This window comes from Protopterus annectens, chromosome 3.part0 (assembly GCF_019279795.1).
Source record: "Protopterus annectens isolate FY-2018-M chromosome 3.part0, PAN1.0, whole genome shotgun sequence".
Taxonomy (NCBI): Eukaryota; Metazoa; Chordata; order Ceratodontiformes; family Protopteridae; genus Protopterus; species Protopterus annectens.
Window position 1 is genome coordinate 30,447,913 of NC_056731.1, and position 25,362 is coordinate 30,473,274.

Below are 25,362 nucleotides of genomic sequence, written 5' to 3' on the forward strand. Positions count from 1 at the left end.
AAGCCTACAATAATGGGGGGGGGGGGGGGGGACAAAGGCCCAAAAATATAGACAGATTTTAAATATTGCTTTCATAAACATAGAAAGTTGATAGAATAAAAGGATTTGTGCTAGTATGCATTTTTTGAAGGATATAAAGTCTGAAACTCAAATGTATGTCATTATTTAGTGACTTCAAACCTTGATGATTTGCCAGAAATCCACAAGTTTTACGAACAAAAGACCAAAAATATGAGACAAAAATCTGGATAGTTGAGAGGTAAGTAAATAGCATATAACGAACTTCTATTGTGAAAAATGAGAAAGCGCTCCTTTTTTGACCCTCTGCTATGATTTTTTTAAAGCCCAGTGGTATGATTTTTAACGTTTGGAAGTTGATAGGTATCCTGGGCCCAGTTTCTGATGTTGCTAGTCTGTCCTTTCATTAATAGTATTCATCAAGGCAATATCTGCATTCCCAGCCATACGTGTTGTTTTCCCCTACTTTTATGAAGGCTGAGGTTGGCTAGGCTTTAGCTATATCCCCTGTATCCTCACTGAAAAAATAGCATTCCCACTCATTGTTCAGCCGCTGAATAATTCAGCGTATTCAATGGGAGCTACCCGGGACCACAAATAGCTCTTCCAGTGCTAAGTGGGCAGTGGACCTTTCGTGTCAGATTTAATCTGAACAGCAGTGCACATTATTATTTATAAACACCAGCAATATGCTAGCCGCCAAAATATTTATTCCCTAATCCAAACATCCAATAAACCAGACACTTCTCCAACGAGGAACAGACAGCACATAATTTACGTGTGTCCCCTTTAGTTCCAGTTGCTCATTTTCAACAATTACTTATCGTAAAAATAAAACACATCGTCCTGTTCTCTTGTTATTTAAGATTCCCCAATTACCATAACTGCAGATGATTTAAGCGAATTAACGGCAGCCTTAGTAGCGGTTTGCCTACGAATCAGCAATCTCCTGCTTTGTGAGGTCTATACCGTCCCTCCGCCTAAGCCTTTCCTTACTTCAGAGATGTCTTAAACGTAAAATCGAGCTGTCTGCGTGTGCACCAAGATTAGCCGCGCCTCCTTCCTCTTCTGTACTGTCAATCATGAGCCGCAGCAGCAGCAGTGGCGACCGGCCGGAAGCGTTGGGGAGATGCAGCCGAAGAGAAATATAGCGCCAGCAGCACTGAGAAGGCAAGGGGCTGGAAGTGGATTCTTGAAGTAGTGTTTTGGAGTTGACACTTTGCGTCTATCCCTCTGATACTCATTGAATAGTATCATTTTGATAGAGGTGAACACGAAATAACGCAAAAGCAGGATTTCACTGGCGAGGCAAACAGTAGGGTGTGCAACAAGCAGGGAAATCTTAGCTTGCTGGTAGTGGTGCATGATAAAGTAGCAGGGGTTTCTCACATCTACACGGGACAGATCTTGATTTTAGTGCGCAGATTCTGTTTTCAGTCAACAGAAGAAAGTGTTCTTTTTTCCTGGATAAAGGAAGGTAATAATCTGATCAAAGGGAAAGTGTGAGGGTACTGAAAATACGGCTCACCGCCAAGTGAAAACAGCTGCATTGTGGAGATTACTGTCTGCAACACGTCGTCCATCGCTGGGATATCTATTTATCTGACTGTATTGCTTGCAGAAATTGACATTTCGGATACTCCTTAGCAGTCCCTTGAGGAGAGGGACGTTAATAGGGTAGTGTTATTAAGTGCAATTAAACCATGGCTACGGGGAGCAGTGTTGTCGCGTCTCTGGTGGCCAGTAAAACCAAGACCAAGAAAAAACATTTTGTTGCTCAGAAAGTAAAGCTGTTTCGGGCCAGCGACCCTCTGCTTAGTGTCCTTATGTGGGGAGTTAACCATTCGGTGAGATATTCGTTTTAATTTTTATTAATGTGGAATTAAAGTCACATGATAGACTGCAGGCATGTGCCCATTTCAGCCCTTTAAACGCCTGTCCGTCCGTCCGTCCGTCCATTCATTCATTCAGTCTTTTGCAGAGAGTTTGCTTTGTAGTGCAATATGCATTGTTATACTTGTATTTTTAGTGCCTTATTAAAGATATGAAAAGCCGCATGTGTGCACAGGAGGATCACCGTAGGCCGAGCAAACTGTCATCTGTTTCATTGGTGGGACAGAACTAATGGCACTTACTTTTTATTATCTCTTTGAATGATGTGTGGAGCCAGGTCTTAATCAGTTGATAACCTGCATTCATACCTTCCAGACTGCAAATGAGGAACATAATTTTTCAAAAAGATATGCTGATCTTGTAGCTTATGTTTTGAACTTTTGGTTGACCTTGTTGGTTCTGAGCTTTTAAGTCCCAAAGGCATTTTTGTACATTTAAGTAAAATTCAAGGCAGTATGGCAACTGTTTTTACATATAAGATGCAATTTTGGAGTTGTATTGCACCATGCACCATATACTTTTTTATTATATTATTTATAGTAGATCATTGATGAAGAGTATGGTAGTGAATATGGGCCCATAGTGGGTAGTTGTTTTGGAGTGTGCATGCAGTATTTTTCAGTTTTAAGAAACTTCTTTAAGTACTGTTGTTTTATTTAATTGTTTCCCTCCGTCAGCTTTTTCAAACCTAAGAGAACTGATTATATTCTCCATTTCATCTATGAACATTCAGCCAACATCCGGGCGTACATATTTTGTGACAGTAGAAACTGTAAACTAGCATCTTGTCAGCCTGAAGTTATAACTGTTTCTCATGTTGCTTTATTTGTTTAGAACACTACATGATATTGCTGATTCTGGGAACCATCTTTTGTAATTCAAAAATCTTCTTTTTGTTCAAACCTGCATAGAAAGTTTAGTGTCTAAAACAGGAAGTTGCAGAAACTGTGTTGCATTACTTGTCAGTGCATTTAGCAAATTTTTGAAAATGAAGACCTGCACAGCGAACAAGATGTCTGTGTAATGTACTTTGTTCTGATATGATTTTTAGTGCTGCAGTTGTTAAGCTTGTTAACTCATCATTTGGAGGAAGCACTAAGTTAAATGTCTGGATTTTTGTCTTGCCTTGTGAAGTTCTTATTTCTGGTTTTGCATCTGTAGTTACTATTCTGCATCATGGTGACATGCATTTCCCCCGCCCCTACATCCACACACACTCTTTCTGGCCTCTACTGTTTACAGTTGCAAAGAATGTGATTGCATCACTAATTCAAAATATTTCTTTAGTAAGGCTCAGATTAGGCATCCGAAGGATATACTGTTGGTGTGTTTGAAAGTGCACATTTGATGTTTGCTATTCTTTATGTGTTTCCACTAAGGAAGACTTTTTTATTTTTTATTTATTTATTGCATTGTGGTTTCTTGCTCCTCCTAACAGCTGGAAACTGTAGCAGCTGGGCAACAACCACTACATTTTACTACTTTCCCAACTTTACTAGTAGTGATGTTGAAGGTTTTTATAATAACTTGTGAACAAAGTTCAGCTTTACTGTCAAATGCAAATGTGGGCACCCAAGATGAAATGGTTATGTGTTGTTCATGTTAGGAGAGAACTTGCTTTTTGCTTAAAAAGTAGCAAAGTGAGTCTGAACAGATTTCTTCACACTGTTGTTTTGGCATTGTTGAGTTTTAGGCATTGCCTGAGACGTTTATATTTTAGTTTTATTTTAAAGTAAAAAATATTTTGTGTAGTTTTTATTTTTTATCTCATCTTGCATGAGCTTAGCCCCAGTAGTATAGTTTATCAGAATTTTACACCTGAAGATAAGGAATCTTTGAATTGATTGATCATGCTATTGTGTAATACATATGGTTACACGAGTTTTGCTGTTATTGCAGCAAATAGAAAAATAAATTGGTTTGTATGTTGATGTAGATTTATGTATTGTGTATGAGAAATGCATGCTTTTTTTAATAATTTCTTATGCCACTGTAGCAAGTTCATTATTGTAAAATGTAATGTCTGAGCTCATGCAGATGAAGTAAAATCTTAAAATTTACAAATAAAAAACATATTGGCAGTGTCCATAGTCAGCAACCTGTTCCTGCCTAGGGTTGCTGTGGAAGTGTGTTTCAATCACTTTAGTCACAGAAATTTGCTTACCAAGTTAACTGAAAGTAAAGACTTTCATGACAGTTGGACAGAGGGTTAAGGCTGTGAGCTGTAGATCTTGAGGTTCAGGGTTTGATTCTCTTAGTCCTTGTTTACGTACTGTGCGATCTTGAGCAAGTCACATAGGCAGTGCTTTGGGGCAACTGGAAATTTTGGGCTAGACCCTTCAGTGGTCCCATGGACTTGCAAGCTTAGTGACTATCTGTGAACTTATAGCTTCATAGGAGGTTACTAGATGCGCAGTCCAGAAGACCATCTCAATTTCCCCAAAACATTGTCTAGTTAAGTGACTTAATCAAGGCCACCCAGTAGGTACGTGAAGGCTGAGGGGGAATTGACCCCTAGTAAGAGTTTGCTGTGGACTTTTTTTTTTACCTGTTATATTTCACACAAACTGTACCTGTGAAGTTGCTTTAGGTTCCTACCAAAAATTTGGAGAACAATATTGATTGTTTTAAAATGAATTTAGTTACTTTTGCTGGCATGTGCATCCAAAATAATAAACTTGTGCAGCTTAGTAGTTGCAGCTGTGTTTTATGCAGGTTTTGTCTTAATGTTGAATCATGGCAATGCTGGAATACTTAGTAAAGAATTCTAAGTGAGAGACTGGGAGAGAGAGGAATGGGTGAGTACCGAGAGATGTCTAGATTTCTCAGTCTGAACCAGAAGCAGCTGTCTGTGTTTTAGAAGATTCAGCAATGTCAGGATACTAGCATGGCATAGAAGTGCTGGACCATTGTGAGCCAGTGTGTCGTGATATGTCAAATGCAGTTGATAATGTAGAAATGGTATTGGTATAAAAAATTAAAATTAGTCTGGACTGTATAGCTGGAGCAATGCCATATGTTTAACTATATCTAAATGGTGTACACCAATGCCTCAGTCTGCTTTTCCTTCTGCTGGTGGATGACAGGAATAGCAAGTGGTACTGCTTGAAATTTTCTGTGTAGATGGTAGTGGAACTGTGCTAGTAAATGACACATTCTGATATTGTTTAAGGGTATTGTAATACTTGGGTATTGTGCTGTGCAAATAATGCATGTATATGATACTTTGAATACCACGTGGAAGTTACCAGGAACTTTTCTCACCACACTTAGCAGATACACACAAGTCTATTGTGGTGTTATTGTGGATGATTGTAGTAAAGAAGCCAAAGTGAACAAAGATGGGAAAGTGGCAAGGTGGCCACATGCTTTCCTCATTTTGTTAACATAGTCAAATGACAAATTAGCAGCAGGTGTATAAGTGACTGGTTGGAAAGTTAGCCAGTAAAAGTACATTATAATGAAGTACACATATTTATTTTACTGACTCAGTAAATTTAAAAAGCATGTGTAAGCCATGAACTTTTGTGTTAGCAGATTAAGTATAAGATATACAAGACTAATATGAAGTGGCAGAACAGGACTTAGTGCATTAATATTAATTCCAAAAACTTATCCCGTATTATTTTCTGTGTTTTCAGATTCTCTTGATAATGCTTTTTGTGCCTGAACCCATATTATCGAAATTAATGTCAAAATTATGTATTTTTACAACAGGAACTTATTTTGATTTCTGCTGCATCATTATGAGAGTCGAGGAGGTGGGGTCACTGGGACTGTGGAACTTGGAGAACATTTTAATTTCTTTTTCCCCCCATACTTTATGTAATGGCTCAACTGTCAACATCCATTGGGCTCATTCATTCCAGGGATATGGGAGCCAGGCACTCCCAGGCTAGGGGAGAGCCCTGTAACTCATTTGTTCCTGTTCAGAAGTCGCAGTTTTCTTTCTGTTCCCTGCTGAGAATTTGGTGGTAGGAGTGGATCAGCTGGCTGATGCTGGGGGAGGGGGAAGGTGCCGCACCCTCCCCATCTCACCTTCTATGACATTGCAGTCCCCTCAAGGGGGGCAGCATACCTTCACATTTGGATTCCTATTGGCTTACTAGTGTTAAGTGAAGTAATTGCACACCCTGCTGAATTGGTCTCCAGTGGGTAACACCTAGTACGTCCAGTAGGTGTCACCATATCTGGTGACTCGAGCAACCTTCCTCCCTCCAGATGGGTGAGCCAGCCTTCACCATTCACTCTTAACAGTCCCCCAGCCAGCTCCTACAGGCTCCCAAGCCACTAACTGAAGTTGGGTCACCTGTGACGTAGTTATAGCTTTATCCTTCTGTGACACAGAGCTGGTTGTTGAACATTTTCTTGAGATGCATAACAAAGGTACAGGTGTGTAGTGTTGGCAAGTGTTATAATAAACATAATACTGAGAGTGCAGTGTGTATTATATATAGTATATGTGTGTGTATATGTATATACACACACACACACACGAACACACCTTGTGTTTATATATCACACACGCACGTACATATATATATAATGTGTAGGTATTTTATTTATTTATATGTTTGTGTCTTTCGGCTTTTTCCCGGTTAGGGGTCGCCACAGCGGAACTCTGGTCCGCTAATGATTGGCAGTAGATTTTTACGTACTGGCTTGCTGGGCCTAATGCACAACCTTCAATGAAGGAACGCCCATTCACACATGTCGCCACACAGAAGACGCTCTAACTGAGAATCGAACGGGCAACGTCTAACTGTGAGGCGACAACGCTACTGCAGCACCACCACCGCGGTTAAACATATATAGGTTCATAGGTTGGTACTAGGCTATCGGCCCTAGGGCCTATACATTATATATATATATATATATATATATATATATATATATATATATATATATATATATATATATATATATATATATATATATATATATAAAAAAAACCATTACTATGGTCTTGCAGTCAGTTTCACTTATTTATTTCATCACCAGTGAATTTGGTCCCATAATAAGTACAACAGCAGGCAAACTATTTGAGTCAATAGAGATAGTTGAGAGGATGCAGTTATTAAGATATGATATGCGGAACAGAACAGTTCACATCTTAGCTTGTTTTTCCTGTCTGCTATCCAACCCCTATCTGTGTTCTTGCCCCCAGCATCACCCAGACAGTTTCATCAGACCTTTGCTGACTGTCTGAGCTGTAAGTGCACCCACCATTTTTCAGAAGTAATATTGGATATCATGCCTTTTGTGATGTACAAGTTTGTTCCTTCTTATGTTTTGGTAAATAATCTCTGTTTATAAGTTATGATGTGCAAGGCTGAGCATAGAGTAAAGTGCTGTAACAAAGATAGTGGAAGTCCTTGGTATTGAGTGTTTTTATTGCTCATATGAATTATTAGATGACTGCATCTGTGTATGGTGAACACCAAAATCACTGGATTAAGAAATGTGTAGTTTAACAGTTAAGCTAAAAGGAAGGTGTGACACATTAACAGTATTTTTTTGTGTCCTGTTGAGTATAATTCTGTAGTGAATGTAAATGTGTTACTATATGTATCTAAAAGTCATTGGCATGTTTCACGCTGCACAGTATGCACATGAACATGTGATTTTTTTTTGTGTTTTATGGTCAGCGTGCGGTGAAGGAGATGTTAGAAACTTTATCGCTCATGTCATTAGCACCTTATTTTTACTGGTCAGATGTGTGTGGCTGCCTATGAAATATCCAGTAACCAGTAAAATACTTCATGTAGTTAAGTTACGTGACCAGTGGGTGGAGGGATCTGGTTGGAGCATTTGGGTGCCGTAGTGTGTGAAGATAGAGTTGTATGTTGTACATTGCCAGGGATTAAGTTCTAAAATGTAATCCATTGCCTTTCTCATGTCCTTACAATTTGAATTATGATTGAACTCTAACACAGGCATCATCTAGAAGTAGGGAGGCAAACATCAACTTTCATATTCTATAAGTATCCCTTTTCATTTAAGTACCGTCTCTATCCTTAGTACAGTATGGATTTATCTATGGTAGCCTTATTGAATACTTAATGGTACAGGTTTGACAAAAAGCAGTAGGGCAGTGCTAGATCTCCTCCTGTATTGTTTAACAGTTTTGCTCAAGTGTCCATAAATGTAATTTATTTGTAATGTTGTGAGTCTAGCTGTGTGCCACAGAGGGATGGAGTCCTGACTGTGATCCAGATGACCGGGGGTTCGATTAGCAGCTGCAGCACTGGAGGAGGTTGGAAGGGAAAGGGGAGAGTGAAGGAGCATGGCTCACATCCCTCTTCTGGGTGTTGGTGGAAGAGGTTTGCACACACTCGTGGGGAGACTAGGTGGTGCAATCTCCCTGGTGGAGACTGGGGAAACCACTGCTCATGCCACTTGGGGGAGGGAGGTTTTTTTTAGAGGAATGCTCCTTGTAGAAGTGAGGTGATGGCCTCTGTGGCTGTTCATTGTACATTATTCTCTGTTGCCTTGCAGGGTGTGGGCAATTAAGGCTGATGAAAACTAAAGAGGAAAATCTCAAACCACTTCCTGATCGTTACCTGAATGATAGCCCTCCTGTCTGTCAGTCGGTCCTAACCCTAGTGATTGGGAATGAATGGGCTGAGGAGAGGTTTGATGATCGAGTCGGCAGGGACTAAAAGCATCAAAAAAGTAACCTTATTCCTCAGTTTAAATAACTACTTCAGCAGATGTGTCTCTTAAGCGTACTGATGTAATGTGCATTTAAGATCTGACTGTGAGACTCTCGTACCACAGTACTTTGGTATTTGTCTAAAAAATGTGTGTGAACTGGGAGAGCTAAGTAGTTCACATTGCTGTGCAGCCTCTCAAGTTCCAGTTTGTCATATAAAATCTGAAGTTGCAGAGCGCTGCATTCGATAGACTTTATTGTAGTACAGTGCTGTTTTGTTTGCCATCTTGATACCTTTCAGAACCACTTGTCTGACAGTTCTGCTTCAAAATTATTCTTGATAGCTGAAAATGTAGTGCAAATGGGATAAATGCCAGCTTGACCATTTTGCCTTCCCCTGTTTAGCACTAAATCTCCTGTTCCAGCTAATGGCTAGAGAAGTGGTTTAGGCCAACACAGTTCTTCCTTGTTGAAGGCTGTAAGTGAAATTATGTGCATACGTTTGTGTTATGTACAGAGTAAGTTGGCTTTATGTAGAATGTGTTGCATGTATTTGCATATTATGTCGTCTGTACACTGAGTAGTATACAGCTGTGAAATACATGATGGGTAATGTAAGGAGAGGGGGAGCTGCATTAAGGATAGCACAGTAAGGAAAAAGCAAGGTGCAAATTGCTGAACATTCCAGAAGGATGGATAATAAATAGATGTTTTTGTAGTTAAGACGATTTTGAGAGCATGAGAGCAAATATTACAACGTTTAGTAAGTGTCTCTATCTTAAAGCTAGCTAGCTTTTCGTCTTCTCTAGTGACAAGATGAACAACTTACAGTTTGCTAGTGAAGAAACAGAGATTCAGTAATGCATAATCCATTGTAGACACATGAATTATTTTCAAGATGCATTGGCATGTGGAAACACCCCAGTCACATTAGTCTTGCACTGATATGGACCCTTTACTTGTGGCTTCTAACGAGGATTTTAGGCAATAAAAGACTAAAGGGCCACTGTATAAGAAAGGAATATGTATGCATTTTTTGTGATTTGGATAAAAAAAAACTACCAGTATACATGGATTCCACTGATATCTTGAACTTTGACTGCTCCTTTAATAATTTAATTCCTACTCATTAAGGAAGTTGTCACCAAGTGCACGAGTGTTGGTGCATTCATTGTGTGACTGGAGCATTTCACTGTAACTGTTTGACATGCTCCATTTGTTGCATCCTTTATTATACGTCCATCAACAGAAGTGTTACAGCTGGTGCAAATCCTGTTTTATCTGAGCCCTGAGTCAGTATCACTATGGTAGTACATTTGGATTGCTATTCCTATTTTTCTTTAGACTCTTTCTGTTTAAGAGTTGCATTTTTCTTGCACGTAGACTAGGCACTCATCTGCTACAGTTCAATAATTTGGTCCAGAGCTCCCTGGTGTCATGGTTGATATGTGTGGGCCATTTACCCGACTTTCTTTTTTCACTAACACTAGGATGTCATGGAAGGCAGACTTGCAAGAGGCTTCAGCTGTCATGGCAGGGCATTACATTTTCTTGAACCTCTTTACCATGGTCACTCTCTCTCACTCACTTTTGTTGCATTTGTCAGATAAAATGATTTCTAGAGTCAGAGTATAGCAGACACCAACTCATTGCATTCCTTGTGAAATCTGCAGTTTTGTCTGTGAGCCCCATGAAGATGAATCCAGATGGCAAAATGACTCACTACCACCCCCAGCACACACACACACACACACACACACACACACACACACACACACACACACACACACACACACACACACACACACACACACCATGAAATACAAACTGCATTATGAGCTAAGTTAGGCATTATGTGAATGCTGAGTAAGGAGGGATCAGTGGATGGCTGCTTTGCTGGTGGTGAGCCCTCTGAAGCAACTGTTTTTTTAGGATCACATATTTTTGTCTGACAGAGTAGCAATGGGAGTGAGTGAAACCCGTGTACTGAGGAAAACTGAGAGGAGGTTGTATGATGAAATGCAGTCTTTTTGCTTTTCTAGTCTTGAAGGAGCCAAGAAGTTCTTATTTCTCACCACTTCCTAGAACTGTTGCAGAACTGGTCCTCTTTGCATTAGCCATGTATTTTGTTTCTGTCAGTGACAGTACTAGCCGTTGAATGCTTGACCTTACAAAAGGATAAGAAGCCTGCATTTAAATGTTTTTGCTTTTCTAACTTTTAGTCCTCCTGCCAAGATGGAAATTTTAACATTTCAATTGAAATTCCTAAAGATGTAAAGTTCTTTTTCTAAATAGTTTTTTTTTTTTTTTTTTATTGCTGTTGAGTACTGCCTTTAATGATCAGTAGAAAAAGGCCATATACTCTGCGGGATGTATCCAGAAAGCAGAATACAGTAGCCAAATTGTCATTTATGTAGCTTTGCTAACTGAAGATGCCACATGACAAAGTAAGTTGCGTATGAAGAACGTATAAACAAACCACATTGTCTGAAATTGTATTATTAGACACGTATGTGTGTTGCAGTTCATTTAATTTGTACTCCTGATGTTAAAATTGCAAGTGGTTTAAAAACTAAATGAAGATTTTGACTTTCTGAGGTTTTTGTTTCATTGTCAACTTAATTTTTCCTTTTGACCACTCCCACAAAATGATGTCAACTAAAATATTGTTAATTTGCATGCACCAGCAAAGCATTCTGTGTAGGCAAAACCATCATACTTTAGAGGCGCATCTACATACGTACTTTATGGTTTCAGTAATAAGTCATCATATTTGTTAATTTTCAATGGAGAATGTTCCAACTGTGAGACATTGCTGTCAGTTTGTCTTTCTAGGATGTAAGAGTCTCCTGTTGTTGCACATGGCATGAAAAAACATTGCTTATACATTTAGGAAGGTAGTGAAGCAATGGTGGATCAGTCCTTTATGACATCTTAAATTTACAGCTTCAAGAAATGTTTTCAAGGGTGTCGTCTTAACAAAAGTAATTGTAAAAATAATGTACTTTTTGCATCAGACCCTGCAAAATTTAATACTGCTTATGTCAAGGAGACTACTCCTGTCACAAAGGATTAGTTTGTTTGCTATAAGAAGTGTGACAGTGCACTTCAGTTGTATTTATTTTATTTGTTTTATTGCAAAAGGAGAGATGCTTCAACTACTTAGATTTTGATATGCACACTAGTTTGTTCAAAGACTCAACTTTCATTAATATATTAGTGGTCTTGCATAATGACCATAACATGATGTTTGGTCCACTTTACTGTAGTGACTTTGTAGATAAATGACCTAATACCATTAGTGGTTTTCTCACTCCTGAACTGTGCATTTAGCAGTCAATATACCTTTCGTAATGGAATCCCTGTGTATTCAGTGCTGATCATGTTTGATAGAATGATTGCCTGTCTCTCTAAGCTATCAGTGCCATAAAATGCTGATGTGATGTACCTTGCAACAGATTTTCTTGTTTTCCCTTAATCTACATGGAATCATGGTTTCCATGCATGTGTATGCACACAAATGTGTTTGTGGTCAAACAGTTGTATCCACTGACTTTGGAATGAGATTTTTCAGCCTGCCTCAGCTTTTAACAGTTTTGCCACTTATTAGTGACTTCCTGTCATTTAAGAAAGTTGTTTTTTTTTTTTTTTGTAATTCTCTACATTACTGTATCTGGTCATGTTTCTGTGTCTTGAATTATTGCACAGTTATATTCCCATTCTTTCTGTTGTTGTAGCCGAATGCCACTGGGTGCGAGCAATCCATTATTGTCTATGAATTACCATTGCTTGTTTGCTTTTATCACTACACGTTTGTAACACAAATTCCCTATAAAGAAAAATAATGCACTAATTATTTTAAAAACAGTTGTTTACAGTTTGATGAAGAACAAATTGACTGCTTAATTATTTGTAAAACAAGATTTCCCTAATAAAATGAAAAACAGAAATTGGTGGACTTCTCTGTGTGCTCAGAATAAAGCTTAAATACCACATGTATTTTATTTATAACTGTATGCAGATTCCATATATTGGCATTATTATCTTTTGCATAATATTTAGCTTAGTGTATAGTTTAATAGGAAAGACATCATTTAGCAAATGAGTTGCATTCTTTAAGCCTGTGTTCAAATAGCATAACCTTGGGTTGCATACTTTGTAATACCTATACAGATGAGTAACCACACAGAAGCTGCTATGGCACCCTTTTAATAACAATATTATGTTTTGTAGCGTGTTTAATACTGTTAACAAAGTTTGTACAAGGTATACTCGCTGCTCATAGTTACTTATCATCCACTGTGTGTTTGTGTTTTTTCTGGAGTACAGCTGCCTCATTCCAGGCCCTTATAGGTCAGTACTAGATACATTTCACTTACAAAACAAAATGTTGCACTTTTCATATCGATTATGGGGAAAATGCATAGTTCAGAGCTGGACTAAAGGGCAGTATTATACTGAAGAAATAGTAGATGTTGGTTATAGTGTGCAAAGTGAAGCATCACCGATGACATCTTTGAAAGATTCCCACGTTGTGCATATATGTGTAAGACACACACACACACACGCACACACACTGTAAGATGTTTGGTAATCTGTTGTCCTTGGTTTTGTATTGTTCTAAATCTGGTGATGGAGTGGCTGAAAGTAATGAGGTGCAGCTCATAAATCAGGGGGCGCAGGAACTTCCTCACTTCTTACAGGTCTTCAGAGGGAGTTTGTCAAGAGACTAAGTTTCTTAAGACTTGCCTTATAAACATAGTACAAAAAAAGGAGAACAATATAAAAGCTGCTGTCTTTAACATTTTTAGTGATGTGACTTTTCTAAGTTGTTGTACAATACTTGAGATCAGCTTGGATTTTCGGGTAGCATCGAAGAGTATAACATAGAAAAGGGTAGCTTCACTCTTTTAAGTAGTTTCCATGTTTATGGAATCCTCTGAAACCATACACACCTCCCAATGCTTAGGGAAAGACACTGGTGTATTCTTCCCTTCACGGGAAATTGTGACTGTGTAGGATATAAAAATGTATGATTTGAAGCAGTTTGTGGCACATAGTATGCTTACACTAGTAAATGGAAGAATATAGCAATAACCCACGCTTTGGTATGGGTAATGCTGGATTTACCCATCGTTGGTGTGGTTTGGTCATGAGGGTGAAGCCCGAGTGGCCAAACAAAGCCAACTGTGGGTAAATCCAGCATTACCCACACCCAGGCGTGGGTTATTGCTATTATACAATGACATTATTTAAGAAAAAATAATTACTTTTCTTAAATAATGGCATTGTATAATGCCTCCTTGCTGCCCTTCCGCAGCTGTCTGGGTATTCTGCGGCAGTTCTGATGTACTGTGCATGCGTATATTTACGCAGTACATCAGAGCTGTGGGCAAAAGCAACAGAGAAAGCAAGATCTCCGTTGCTTTTTACAGCCTGTCTTGCTATGTTAAACGAGTTTAACATAGCGAGACAGCTTTAAAAAAGCAACAGAGAATCTCCGTTGCTTTTTTTAAAGCTGTCTCGCTAGGTTAAACCCATTTAACATAGCGAGACAGTTTTGAAAAAAAAACGGAGAAAGCAAGATCTCCGTTGCTTTTTAAAGTATCTTGCTATGTTAAATGGGTTTAACATAGCGAGACAACTTTAAAAAAAGCAGAGGAGATGCTCTGTTGCTTTTTTTTAAAGCTGTCTCACTATGTTAAACTCATTTAACATGGCGAGACAGGTTGTAACAAGCAACGGAGATCTTGCGTTCTCCGTTGCTGTTAAAAAAAAAAAAAAAAAAGAGTTTTATACTAATGGAAAAAGTCCGGGCGACCGGACCTTTTTCCATTACTATAACTCTGATTTACAACGTGCACACTGACCAATCAGCGCGCACGTTTTTGGAATATTAATGGGGGGGGGGTCGTTGTATAATGCTAATTATACAATGACCCCCCCATTAATATTCCAAAACATGCATTCTAATTGGCCAGCGTGCCCATTGTAAATCCCACAGTATACCAATGGAAAAAGGTCCGGTCGCCCAAACTTTTTTCCGTTGGTATAAGGGGTCCAAAACTTTTTTTTTTTAATAAAAAAAAAAAACAAAAAACAGAGCAACAGAGACTTTGTTTTCTCTGTTGCTTCTATTTCAAAGCATTGATGTACTAGGTGTGAATGGGAACTCAAGTCCCATATGCATGCACAGTACATCAACACAAGGAAGTAGTATACTACCACCGGTGGAAGAACAGTAATGCGCCGTTATACAAAGACATTATTTAAGAAAAGTTAAGTATTTTTTTTCTTAAATAATGCCATTGTATAATAGCAATAACTGACTCCGTAGTTGTAGTATATTGAAGATTTACCCATGGTTGGCTTTATTTAATCACGTGGGCTTCGCCCTCATGATTAAACCACACCAACCATGGATAAATCTTTAATATACCACACCATGTAGTCGGTTATTGCTTAGTTATCACACACTGTGTGTTTACATGTATTCAGAATCTGTGACAAGGTTAGACCTGCGTATCTTTCCCACAATCCCGTGAAGAGGGGGCTAAATCAAGTAAATCACATTCTCATGTTCTGAAGGCAGCAAACTTTAGGACTGCAACTTGTAACATTTTACCCAATTCAGTTCATGATTTCATTGCTTATGAAGACCAACTGCATTTTTTAAACATGTTTTATTTTGTGCAAAACCACTTTTTATTGGCGTTCCTTTTCAGTTTGACTTTAATGGAAGGGAACTGTAGCAACATACTTTGGTTACAGTGAAACATACCTTATTTGCAGTCTACTGCTGGAGCTAGCCATGAACAGCAATTGTAAGATGCCTGATAACAGTTTACTTAACACTGTCTACAGCTGCTACTGTCCTCCTAACCTGAAGTATCTCAGTGGGCTATCCCTGTGAAAGGGGGGTATGTGTGTGTGTGAGTGACAGAGACACATTTTGTTGGGGAAAAGTTCAGTTTAGAAATTCTTTCTAAGTATCTGAGATGCTAGACATAAGAGTAATGGAGCAGCTTTGATAGTAACACAGATAATTTGACTTTGTTTTAAAAATGTATGTTTAGTGTTGTAAATGTGTAAACATTATGATTTCTTTCACTTCACTTCACTTGTGTTTGTATGACTTCCAACGTGCTCTTTTATGTGAAACAAAGAATGTGTATTTACACTAGACAAGTAGGCTTTAACAGATACAATTACAGCACTACTGGAATAGGTCTTGCATGGAGGAGAAAACTGTATACTTCCACCACAAATTTATGTTTTTACCCCTTTTTTCTAAAGATGGAGTGTTAGTCTTTCTCTGTTCAGGGATCCATGTAAACATTTTGATTTCCTACATAATTCTTTTCCACCCAGCTAGAACTTGGCAAACATTGTTCAGTTTTTCCTCATTGTATAAAACGATCAATAAGCTCCTAGACATCAGAGTGTGTGTGTGTGTGTGTGTGTGTGTGTGTGTGTGTGTGTGTGTGTGTGTGTGTGTGTGTGTGTGTGTACACATACTGAGAGAGAGATACACATGTACATATATATGTTGTGCGTCTGCCACTCTGTCTATACATCATATATGTAATATACACACACACTATATATATATATATATATATATATGTGTGTGTGTGTGTGTGTGTGTGTGTGTGTGTGTGTGCACACATCTATCTCAATTCTTAAGCTTCTGTTGATTTCTCTAGTTAGCTGCCATTACCACTGTGTTATCTATACTTAGTTTCATCCTATGTGTCTTCAGTTTAGTGTTCCATTCCCTTATCCTTTGCTGAAATTCTTGCTCAGAGTCTGCCTGTAATGCTGTATAATCTGCATACAACAACTTTATGTGTCCCATCTAACCTGTTTGCTAATGTAATCCATCACCAGTGTGAACTTGTGAACAGCAGTGGACTCAGAGCTGAACCCTGATGCACTCCCACTGGGCACCCCTTTGTGATACTGAACACTGTCCATACTTGAGTCACTGGATCTTTGTACATAGCCTGTACTGATTCTACCAATGATTTTGGGACTGCCCAGATAGACCTTGTCATATGCTTTCTTCAAGTCTAGGAATGTCCAATTCAACTCTTTCCTCATCTCTAGCTTCTTCTCAACTGTCTATCCTTTTGCGAACATAGTCAGTTGTGCTGCATTCTGATCTGAATCCAAACGGCTCATCTGTCATATTACATTCTACTACTCTGCGTATCCATTTATCAATCATCCTCTTCAGAACTTTCATGCAGTGTGACAGGAGTTACCTCTGTACTGCCCATAGTTGTGGATGTCCCCCTTTGTTGTACACTGGGACTAATATGCTTATTCTTCAGTCATCTGGGGTATGCCTGCCTTTCCATACTGCTATGAGTACCCTCAGCGGGCATTTCTCCCCTATCTCACCCAGCATCTGTATCATATCTGCTGTGACCTTATCTGAGCCTGCTGCTTTCCCTGACTTCATTTTTCTAAGTGTTATTCTTACTTTTTCAAGGGTGGGCTACTGTACTTCTCTCATCGTAGGCTGTGTCTGGGGCAGTACACCTTCTGTGTGTTTTTTTCATTCAGAAGCAGCCATTCTTCTTCAACTCCAGCTACTTTCTCCTCCTCTTTGGGTGCTAGAGCCCTGGGTAATTCCTTGAGCTTCTGTACTCTCTCTCCAGTCAGCTTCCAGGGTGTTCAGCCTGGTCTCAGTTTGACCTTGGAGCCTTCTCTGGCTACTGCTTGCAGCTGATTGTGGCAACCAGTGGTTTTATACTGTGGGCCGACTGTTTCACTGGGGATGAGTTTGCAATCTCTGATTCTACCCCAGTGCCTTTTCCTTACTAGGAGGAAGTCTACCTATGTTATCTTGTGACTGTCTTTCTTTCTGAACCATGTGTTGGCTACTATCCAGCCATTTGCTAGACAGACGTCTAGAATGACCTCTCCTTCTGTATTCCCATTGCCCCACAAGTGTGGATGCAGGCAGTCTCATATCCTGTTCTGTCTGTCCTGATATGTGCATTTAAGTCAGCAATTGTCAACACCATTTCATATTGTCCTGCTTTATCTAGTAGGTCCTGCTCTTCTATTCAGTATCACAACCCTGATGTGGGGCATAGGCTGAGATTGAGTACTGCCTTATCATTAGGCTGGAGTCTGCTTGCCATGAGTGTGGCACTAATTCTGATGACATCCCTCACTGTCTTTTGAAGCCTCTCCCTCACCACAACTCCCACACTATTACTAGACTGTCTTCCTCCTGAGTAGTACACTCTGAATCCCAAGCAAATTGGTTTTGCTGCACTGCTCTTCTTTCTTGTCTCTTGGATACAGAGGATGTCAGACTCCTCTGTACCATTGTCTTTCACTTCCAAGCTGCATTTCATCAGTGAACCCATATAAAGTTTAGCGATTCTTCATTCATGTTTGGCTGGTTGATTGGTTTTATGTCTGGCTTTTGCTCAACAGAGTTATCCCAGATAACTCAGGCTGAGCAACTGGACACTGGCCAGCCAGTAGCTTATTGACCCAGGGCCATTGAGCTTTATGGTGGGCAAGCACTGGCCAATAGGGGCACATACACCCCTCCCGCTGTTAGCATGGGTCCGTGGCGTAAGTCAGAGTAGGCTGGGACCTCAAACCACTTAACACTGGCAAATACCCATGCCTATTTGGCAGTGTTAGTCAAAATGACTGAATTGCCTAGAGCCATATTTTACACCATTGAGTGGCTAGCCCTGCCATGATGTGCAATCTGTGATCCATGTTCTCCTATCTTGAGGGTACTAAGCACCACAGTAAATGCCCAAAGCAGTTGGTTTATGCAACTCGTATAGGGCACTCTGTAGAATTTGTGCTGCAGCTCACAGCTCATTCATTGGTGAGTTTGAGATGGAAACACTCAGCATGTTTTTCAGAGGTAGGAACCCCCAGAGGCACAAGGGAAATGCACAAACTGTAAATGGACAGTGGTCAGAGGTCCAGATTGTACTTTGTGCATGGGAGGCAAAGACCTTAGCCATTATGCCACCTGGTGTGTGTATGCATAGGTACACACACACCTCTCTATTTAAATATGTAATAGGTTTACTGATGGGTTAGTTGGCATGGCAGTTGATGCACCATTTCTAACAAATGTAAAACTTTGTATTTGGGGGCATGTGTACTGGAGGAGTAAGGCTATGGGGTAGGAGAGTGACCTCCATATTCTAATCAGCTGGAACAAATGATGAGGCGGTAAAGCCATCATGTTGTTATGAAAGAAAAAACAAATGTTGACTCTTTAACTGAACTAAACAAATAAAAATAACAGGAGAGCTGGTAGCAGGGATGCAGAAGAATTCAACTAAAATAGTAAGACTGACAGAACGAATGAAGGGACTTGTGATGACCATGTCAGGAAAAAGGGATGGCAAGGAATAAGACTGTGAGTGACTGGTACTATAGGGGCAGTGACCATAAGGAAGGTAGTATAGGGGCAGTGACCGTAAGGAAGGTGATATGAAACTGTCGGTAGGACTTAAAACATGACCGTAAAATATAGGATGAAATTATCACACACAGTTGTCCTATTTTCCAACAGTATATGGTACATAAGTATTCTTGTACAACTTACTCCTGTAGTAAGGGTAATAGAGCAGAAATTTCCAGCTTAGATTCAAGATAAGACCAACATTTTCCTAATCCTTCCTCAACTGGATTCCTTTGCAGTCTCACCTGTTCTCAGATCAGTTTATTAAATGGCCTCTGAAGAGACAGCTAGCTAGCTAAGTCGGCCATTTTAACATTTACTAAACTTCGCTATTTCCCTGATCAGGCAAATTGCAAGGGTTACCAGAAACATGACATGATTTTTAAGAAACAAAAATGAGACTTTGAGCAAAAGTGGTAAATCCCTAACTATCGGTAGTCGACAATGCTTTTTCAAAGAAACAGGGTTTAGACCCATTTTCTTGGAGTGACTGGCACAACTGTAGGAATGTCAGATCATAATTTATGTTTAGAATCACACAATCTGGAGTGTTGTCAGATTTGAGTAGTTTTATATGTAGCTTAGATAAAGTATTTACACATTCAGCTCATATTTTTTGTGCTATTTCTTGTAGTCCAGTCTATAAGTGCTTCTTTTCAAGTGTGACCTTGGTGCACTGTCAAATTAAGTGACATGCTGAGACTCGGAGTAGGCAAATGGGCACAGAGGGAATCAAACCAAGGAATAACGGATGCAGGAGACTGGTAGAAGTAACAGTCACATTCTGACCGCTGGCATCTTTTTATCATTACTGATTGTTTATGAGCACTTAGCCAGCAGCCCTTGTAAATACTTAAAGCTGATTAGTAAAGCTTCAAATTACAGCTCTGGTGGTACTTCATATATTCTGATGGTACGGGGTCTGGCTTGTTGAGTCTTGGTTTTGTATGTAGTCTTGTGCCTGCAGTGCTTCTTACTCATTCAGTTTAATAAATTACTAGATCAAACTTCGACTTCGACAGCTGTCACCTGCAACAGTTCAAACTGCAGCAGTTCAAAACTAAAAAAAAGTAGTACTTTTGTGCTGCTATAAAGCACACTGCAAATGTCATAGTTCTAGTAAAGTAACACCGCCCCCAGTCACAGGTCCACTTTTTGCAGTACAATTTGGATATTTCAGAATAGTACTAACGTGCCATGAAATAGTGCTGTGTTGTGAAAAGTATGTATTCCAACTAATAAAATGCAAAGCAGAATGTCATGGGTACAGTTAGACAAGTATGACAATGCCAAATATTGCTTTCTGGACACCTGTTGTCTTGGGCCTCTCAACACACCTTGGTAGACTATTATTGCCCTTATAATGTCCGCCATGATGGGTATATTTCATACTGATATGTAGAATCTTTTTCTGCAGTGCTGCCTTACCAGTAGTGGGAAAGCTAAGGCACTTTTCTGAAAAGGGACATGTATAACAAGTATTGTCTATTAAAATATTACTGGATAAAATTGAAATGGGACATAAGATTGCAAAGGGAAATGTCTGTCTTGATACTCTTGTATCCATTTGGTGAGCTGAACCATTTTTTTGTTTGTTCTTAGTAAAGCTACATTTTTTATTAGTATTGAATTCTGTGCAGGTTGTAATGAAGAATAAAATATTATTTACAACTAATTGGTGCCTTCGAGTTCTGCCTGACTGGATCTCTCAGTATCCATAAATTGTGATGGCTACGAACGCTGACATCACTAAAGTAGTTCAGTAGAAAGGGGACACTATATGAAACTTCTGGCAAACTGTTAACTTTATACTTTGGTGAAGAATTCAAATCCTCTGGAAAAATATGTTTTTAAAACTATTTTACAACAGTACCTCAAGGCTACTCAGTAATTTGCTGACAGCTGTTTTAAAGGATGATTCTATGTACTTTGTGGCATCTGATGAGTCCGGTGCTGTTCTATAGTTTCCTATTTGCCTACTTTATTTTTTTTGGTATCTATTGTACTAAAAAGCTTTGTAAACTTTTTATTAAACCACGACACACAAGATTTAGCTTTAATAGTTGTGATGTTACTGTAGGTTAATGCCCGGTACATCTATAGGCTTTAATGGGGCACCTTCACGCATGTGCAGTGGTTCACCCATTAGTCTAGGGATGCAGAAGAAGCTTTTTCTATGCCTACGTCACTGAAGTTAATGTCCCCTGTCTCTCCTCAGTGACATCAGCCCAAGGAATCCACAAATTTTAAAAGTATGTTTAGGCATAAATAACATGAAAAAAATGTTTGCTGATGGGGGAAAGTACTTTTTTAGCTTCATGCACTGCATGCTGTGGTGCAAAGGTAAGAATTCGAACTTCAGCAAATCACTTTAACCTACTGTTTCAGCTGAGAAACTGGGCTTGCCCTTTGCTTTGCATTCTGCCTGCCATCATACAGCAATATGTTCCTGCCTTGTTCATTAACTTGCCTCTAGTTTCTACAGTGAAAAATAGTTGTAGTCCGTCATGAACCTCAAGGGCCTGCAGTCCCAAATGAAGTGAAGGACTGAAAAACTTCCACTGACTTTCAGAAGACTCTGCATTCCATTATTATTTTTTTCTTTAAGTAATGTTATTTTATAGTATCAACAACACACAATAACAAGTCAACCGACATGTATAATTAAGTAAACAGATGTTTTAGTTTTATTATACATTGACGAAGTTCATATAGTTTGCTAAGAATCCGTATAACATTTAACTAAAAATATTTAGGAAAAAAGTCACCTCAGCATTAAAGTACTAACAAAACGTTTTCTGAGTCAAAACGTATAAAATTAACCGTGTAACTTTACATTCAGTAACTTCATTTTAGAAAAGTGCATGCAGTTTTGAAAGTGTTACTGCATTGATATCAGAAAATACAGTAAAAAATGTCTAGAATAGCTCAATGGGGTCTAATGTAATTCTTTATTAATGCTGAATGTATTGACATTAAAGATCTGTGCTTAAAGGTTATGCTTCTCTCAAGCAAAGCTGTTAACATTTATTTCTAATCAAGTGCTGAATTAAGATGTGTGTTACTCTAATATATATCAAAATATTCCTGTGAGGGGTTACATAATGCAATTCATACATTTTGAAAGTACAAATTTCAAAGTATATGCATTGCATCTACATTTTGTAAGCATTATATTTTTATCAGTATTAGAAAAAAATGTCACTAACTTTGTTAGTGTCATATAAATATTGCAAAATAATAAAATATACTAAATGTTTGGTTCAGATGTTAAATGAGTCTCATCCACCTGAGTTTATTATGGGATGTTAAAAAGGTCATGGTTAAAACTAGAAATAATAAAAAGCACACCAGCAACCTGCATTCTGATTGGCATTTTTATTTCATTTATTCATACATTCATTCACATAGGTGAACTGGTCAAGTTCAAGTAGTAGTAAAAAACTAAATGAATAAATTACAACTAAGAATATGGTTTACCTTCATAATTCCAACAGCCACATCCCTGAAACAGCTGGTGCGACTTCTCAAAACCACGAACGCCAAAGCTCCAAATAACAAAATCTCTCCCCCTTTTTGACCCATGGTAGCACTTGTTTCAGCTGTGGAGCAGTTGTTTTCTCGAAATTTAGAGAAGTCTGTGGGACAGAATTCACAGAAACGGTTTGTGTATCTGCACATTCGTAGGATGCGCTTTCGACAATATGAAGGTAAACCTAAGAATATTTGTCTACTAAAACAGCTTTAGGCTTAATTTTCTGAAGTAAGTCAAGGCACTTATTCTGTTCTTTTTAAATGTTAACATGGCATTCTGTTCATTGTGTTTGTCCCTAACTGTTAGAAACCACTGAATCGTTTGGTTCCTTTTAACTTGGGAAAAGTAAGGTTAGAAATGAAAAATGGAGTATATGTGGTAGGAGGCTAATGGAGAATGAGACGTTGTCGTTTAATTTTCCATACTGCAACAGCACATGTTCAAAACGGGAGTCCTAGAATGTTGAAAGGAACAGATAAAGACAATGAAAAAGAAGAGGAGAAAGCATAAAATTCGTAACGGTGATAGAAATAATAAAAACAAGAAGTCTTCAACTCCTTCCCTTTCTGGTATTTTGAAAATTCTAGTCAGAAATGTATTGAAGCATCCTTCTGTTAAATTACTGAGGGCAGAGAGTATATTTCCTTGTCAGACACTGAAATTAGAAAGATTCTCATTTGTTTTAGGCCTTCATCAGCCAGATCATTCCCATCACACCGGAGTCATTCCACTTCTGTTATAGTGCTAGAGATTGAAAGGATGCCTCCATGAAGACCCAGCAAAAAAAAAAAAATGGTTGTCTCTTCCCCCCTCTAGTTACCAGGCAGACAGAGGCATTCCCTCATTGCTAAGCTTTCCCTGTATGACATCCCATTTCACCTCAGTGGTCCTCATCCAGGTGCCTGTGAGGCTGGACTTTAACCACCAGGCATCGATCTCCGTGTTCACAGAAGTGTTAATGTGGGCTGTTCTCTATCTTAGAACTGCAGCTTTCAATATCAACCTTACCTCTAGTGTTGATGACTTGGATGCTGATGCATTGGGAGTGCCTTTGGTCCTGGGGCTCAAGGCCAGCCTGTTAGCATTTAGTGTTGGCACTGATTCCATTAGGGTCATTGCTGATGTATTCAAGGTCAGCTTTTCAACCTTTTGGGTTGACCATCGAGACATTGTACCCTGGTTTTACAAACGTCTTGTCCCATTCATGGGATTTAGACCATCGAGGATAGAGTTCTAGGATGATTATCTCCACCTGTATTTTGGTCCCAGTGGGTTTAGGCCTCGGGCATCTTGGACCTGTCCTGTCAGGCCCAGGTGTTTTGTAGAGTTCAGTTTGGTGCTGACAATACAGATGTTGCACTTGCTGTTGTCTGAATCTATACCAGATGTGATTTTGATCTCAACAAAGAGCAGTTCTTTGCCTGCCACTTTGACCAACCACCACCTTTCAGACCAGGACTCTGGGGGTGGAGGGCCTTTGCAGATTCAGTCCCACATATCTAATTCTTTGCAGACCTCCGACCAATCACCACCAAAGCCTGGTAGGAATCTCAGTTAAGTGCCAACACTTGGATTCCTCTCAGGATTCTTTAACCCCTGAAGGTACTGATTTCTCCACATCCCCTCCCAGATGATCCCATGGTCGGGAAGATGCTAGAGATAATGAAGAGGGGGGGGTTGCCAGCAGACCCCAAGACCTTTCCTCCGTGGATTCTGCAAGAGGACTTACGTTTACCACCCGCTCCCTACCTTTATCCTGAGTCCTTCTCCCAGCTGACATAATGTTGCTGCAGAGTCTACAGAACATTTTTAAGCAAAATTTTATTTCTGAAACACATAGGAATGTTGTTAGTGAGTGGTGATTACTGTTGTACATGTACATTTTATATTTTATCATAGCTGTTATTGAGCCTGTTTTCCATCCCTCTCTTTACTCTGTGACTGTTTGTCTCTCAACCTGATTGCATCAGAGTGCCACGTTTTGCAGCACTTTGCCATAATAACTTTTGGTTCTGATCACTGGTGGATAACTTATGGCTCTGATCATTGGTGGATAACTAGTATTATTTTGAAAAGGTTTAGTAGATACTAAGACACAGATTATGTCAAAGCTTTGAAAGAAGAGCTGTTCTGTTCTAAAACATATGTAAAGAAGTGATAACTTCCTGTGACTTTTAGAAAAAATACATTTATACTTGACAAACTCAGCAGTAGTGTAAAAATAAGAGGATAGTGACTTGAACCGAATGTACTGCATTTGCAGTAACATCTGTTGGATCATTTTGTAGATGGCACTGAGAGAATAAAATCAAATTACATACATACACATATATGTATGCACGTGTGTCTGTGTTCGTTCGTACATATAATATTTGTATGGTGTGTATGCATATTTTCCACACACACACACACACACACACACACACTATATATAGTATGTACAAATATGTAACCTATATCAAATGTTTTAATATTTAGGTGCACACATGCATACATAGCTGTGGCTGTCCAGGACCTGTGGAAAGCAAATTGTTCAGGTGTTTGTTTTGGAAAATGTTATTTTTAGTAGCTAAGTGTTGCTGAGGGCAGTATGGTGTATCATGATTTACAGCGCTGGGCCCATTGAACCAGGTCATGGTCAAAATGGGGCCCTAGGCAGGGTGATGGACCAGGGCCTCCTTCCCACCCACAACCATTTCTGTGTCCCATTACTTGGCTGTCTCTCCCCAGTTACCATAAACATGGTTCAAATCTGTTGGTTTCTACTTCCTCCTGTCTTTTGCAACGCTTATGCAAATTTGA

The 25,362-nt window shown here is 39.1% G+C and overlaps 1 protein-coding gene across 1 annotated transcript in view; it reads left to right on the top strand.

Annotated features, from left to right (window-relative positions):
• The first annotated feature begins 1,036 nt into the window (after positions 1-1,036).
• Positions 1,037-25,362, top strand: part of PIP4K2A (phosphatidylinositol-5-phosphate 4-kinase type 2 alpha) — a 1,425,784-nt gene continuing 1,401,458 nt past the window's right edge. The window contains 1 exon segment of the mRNA XM_044064562.1: positions 1,037-1,865. Within this exon segment, the coding sequence (XP_043920497.1) occupies positions 1,722-1,865 (144 nt within the window). The 5' untranslated portion in view covers positions 1,037-1,721.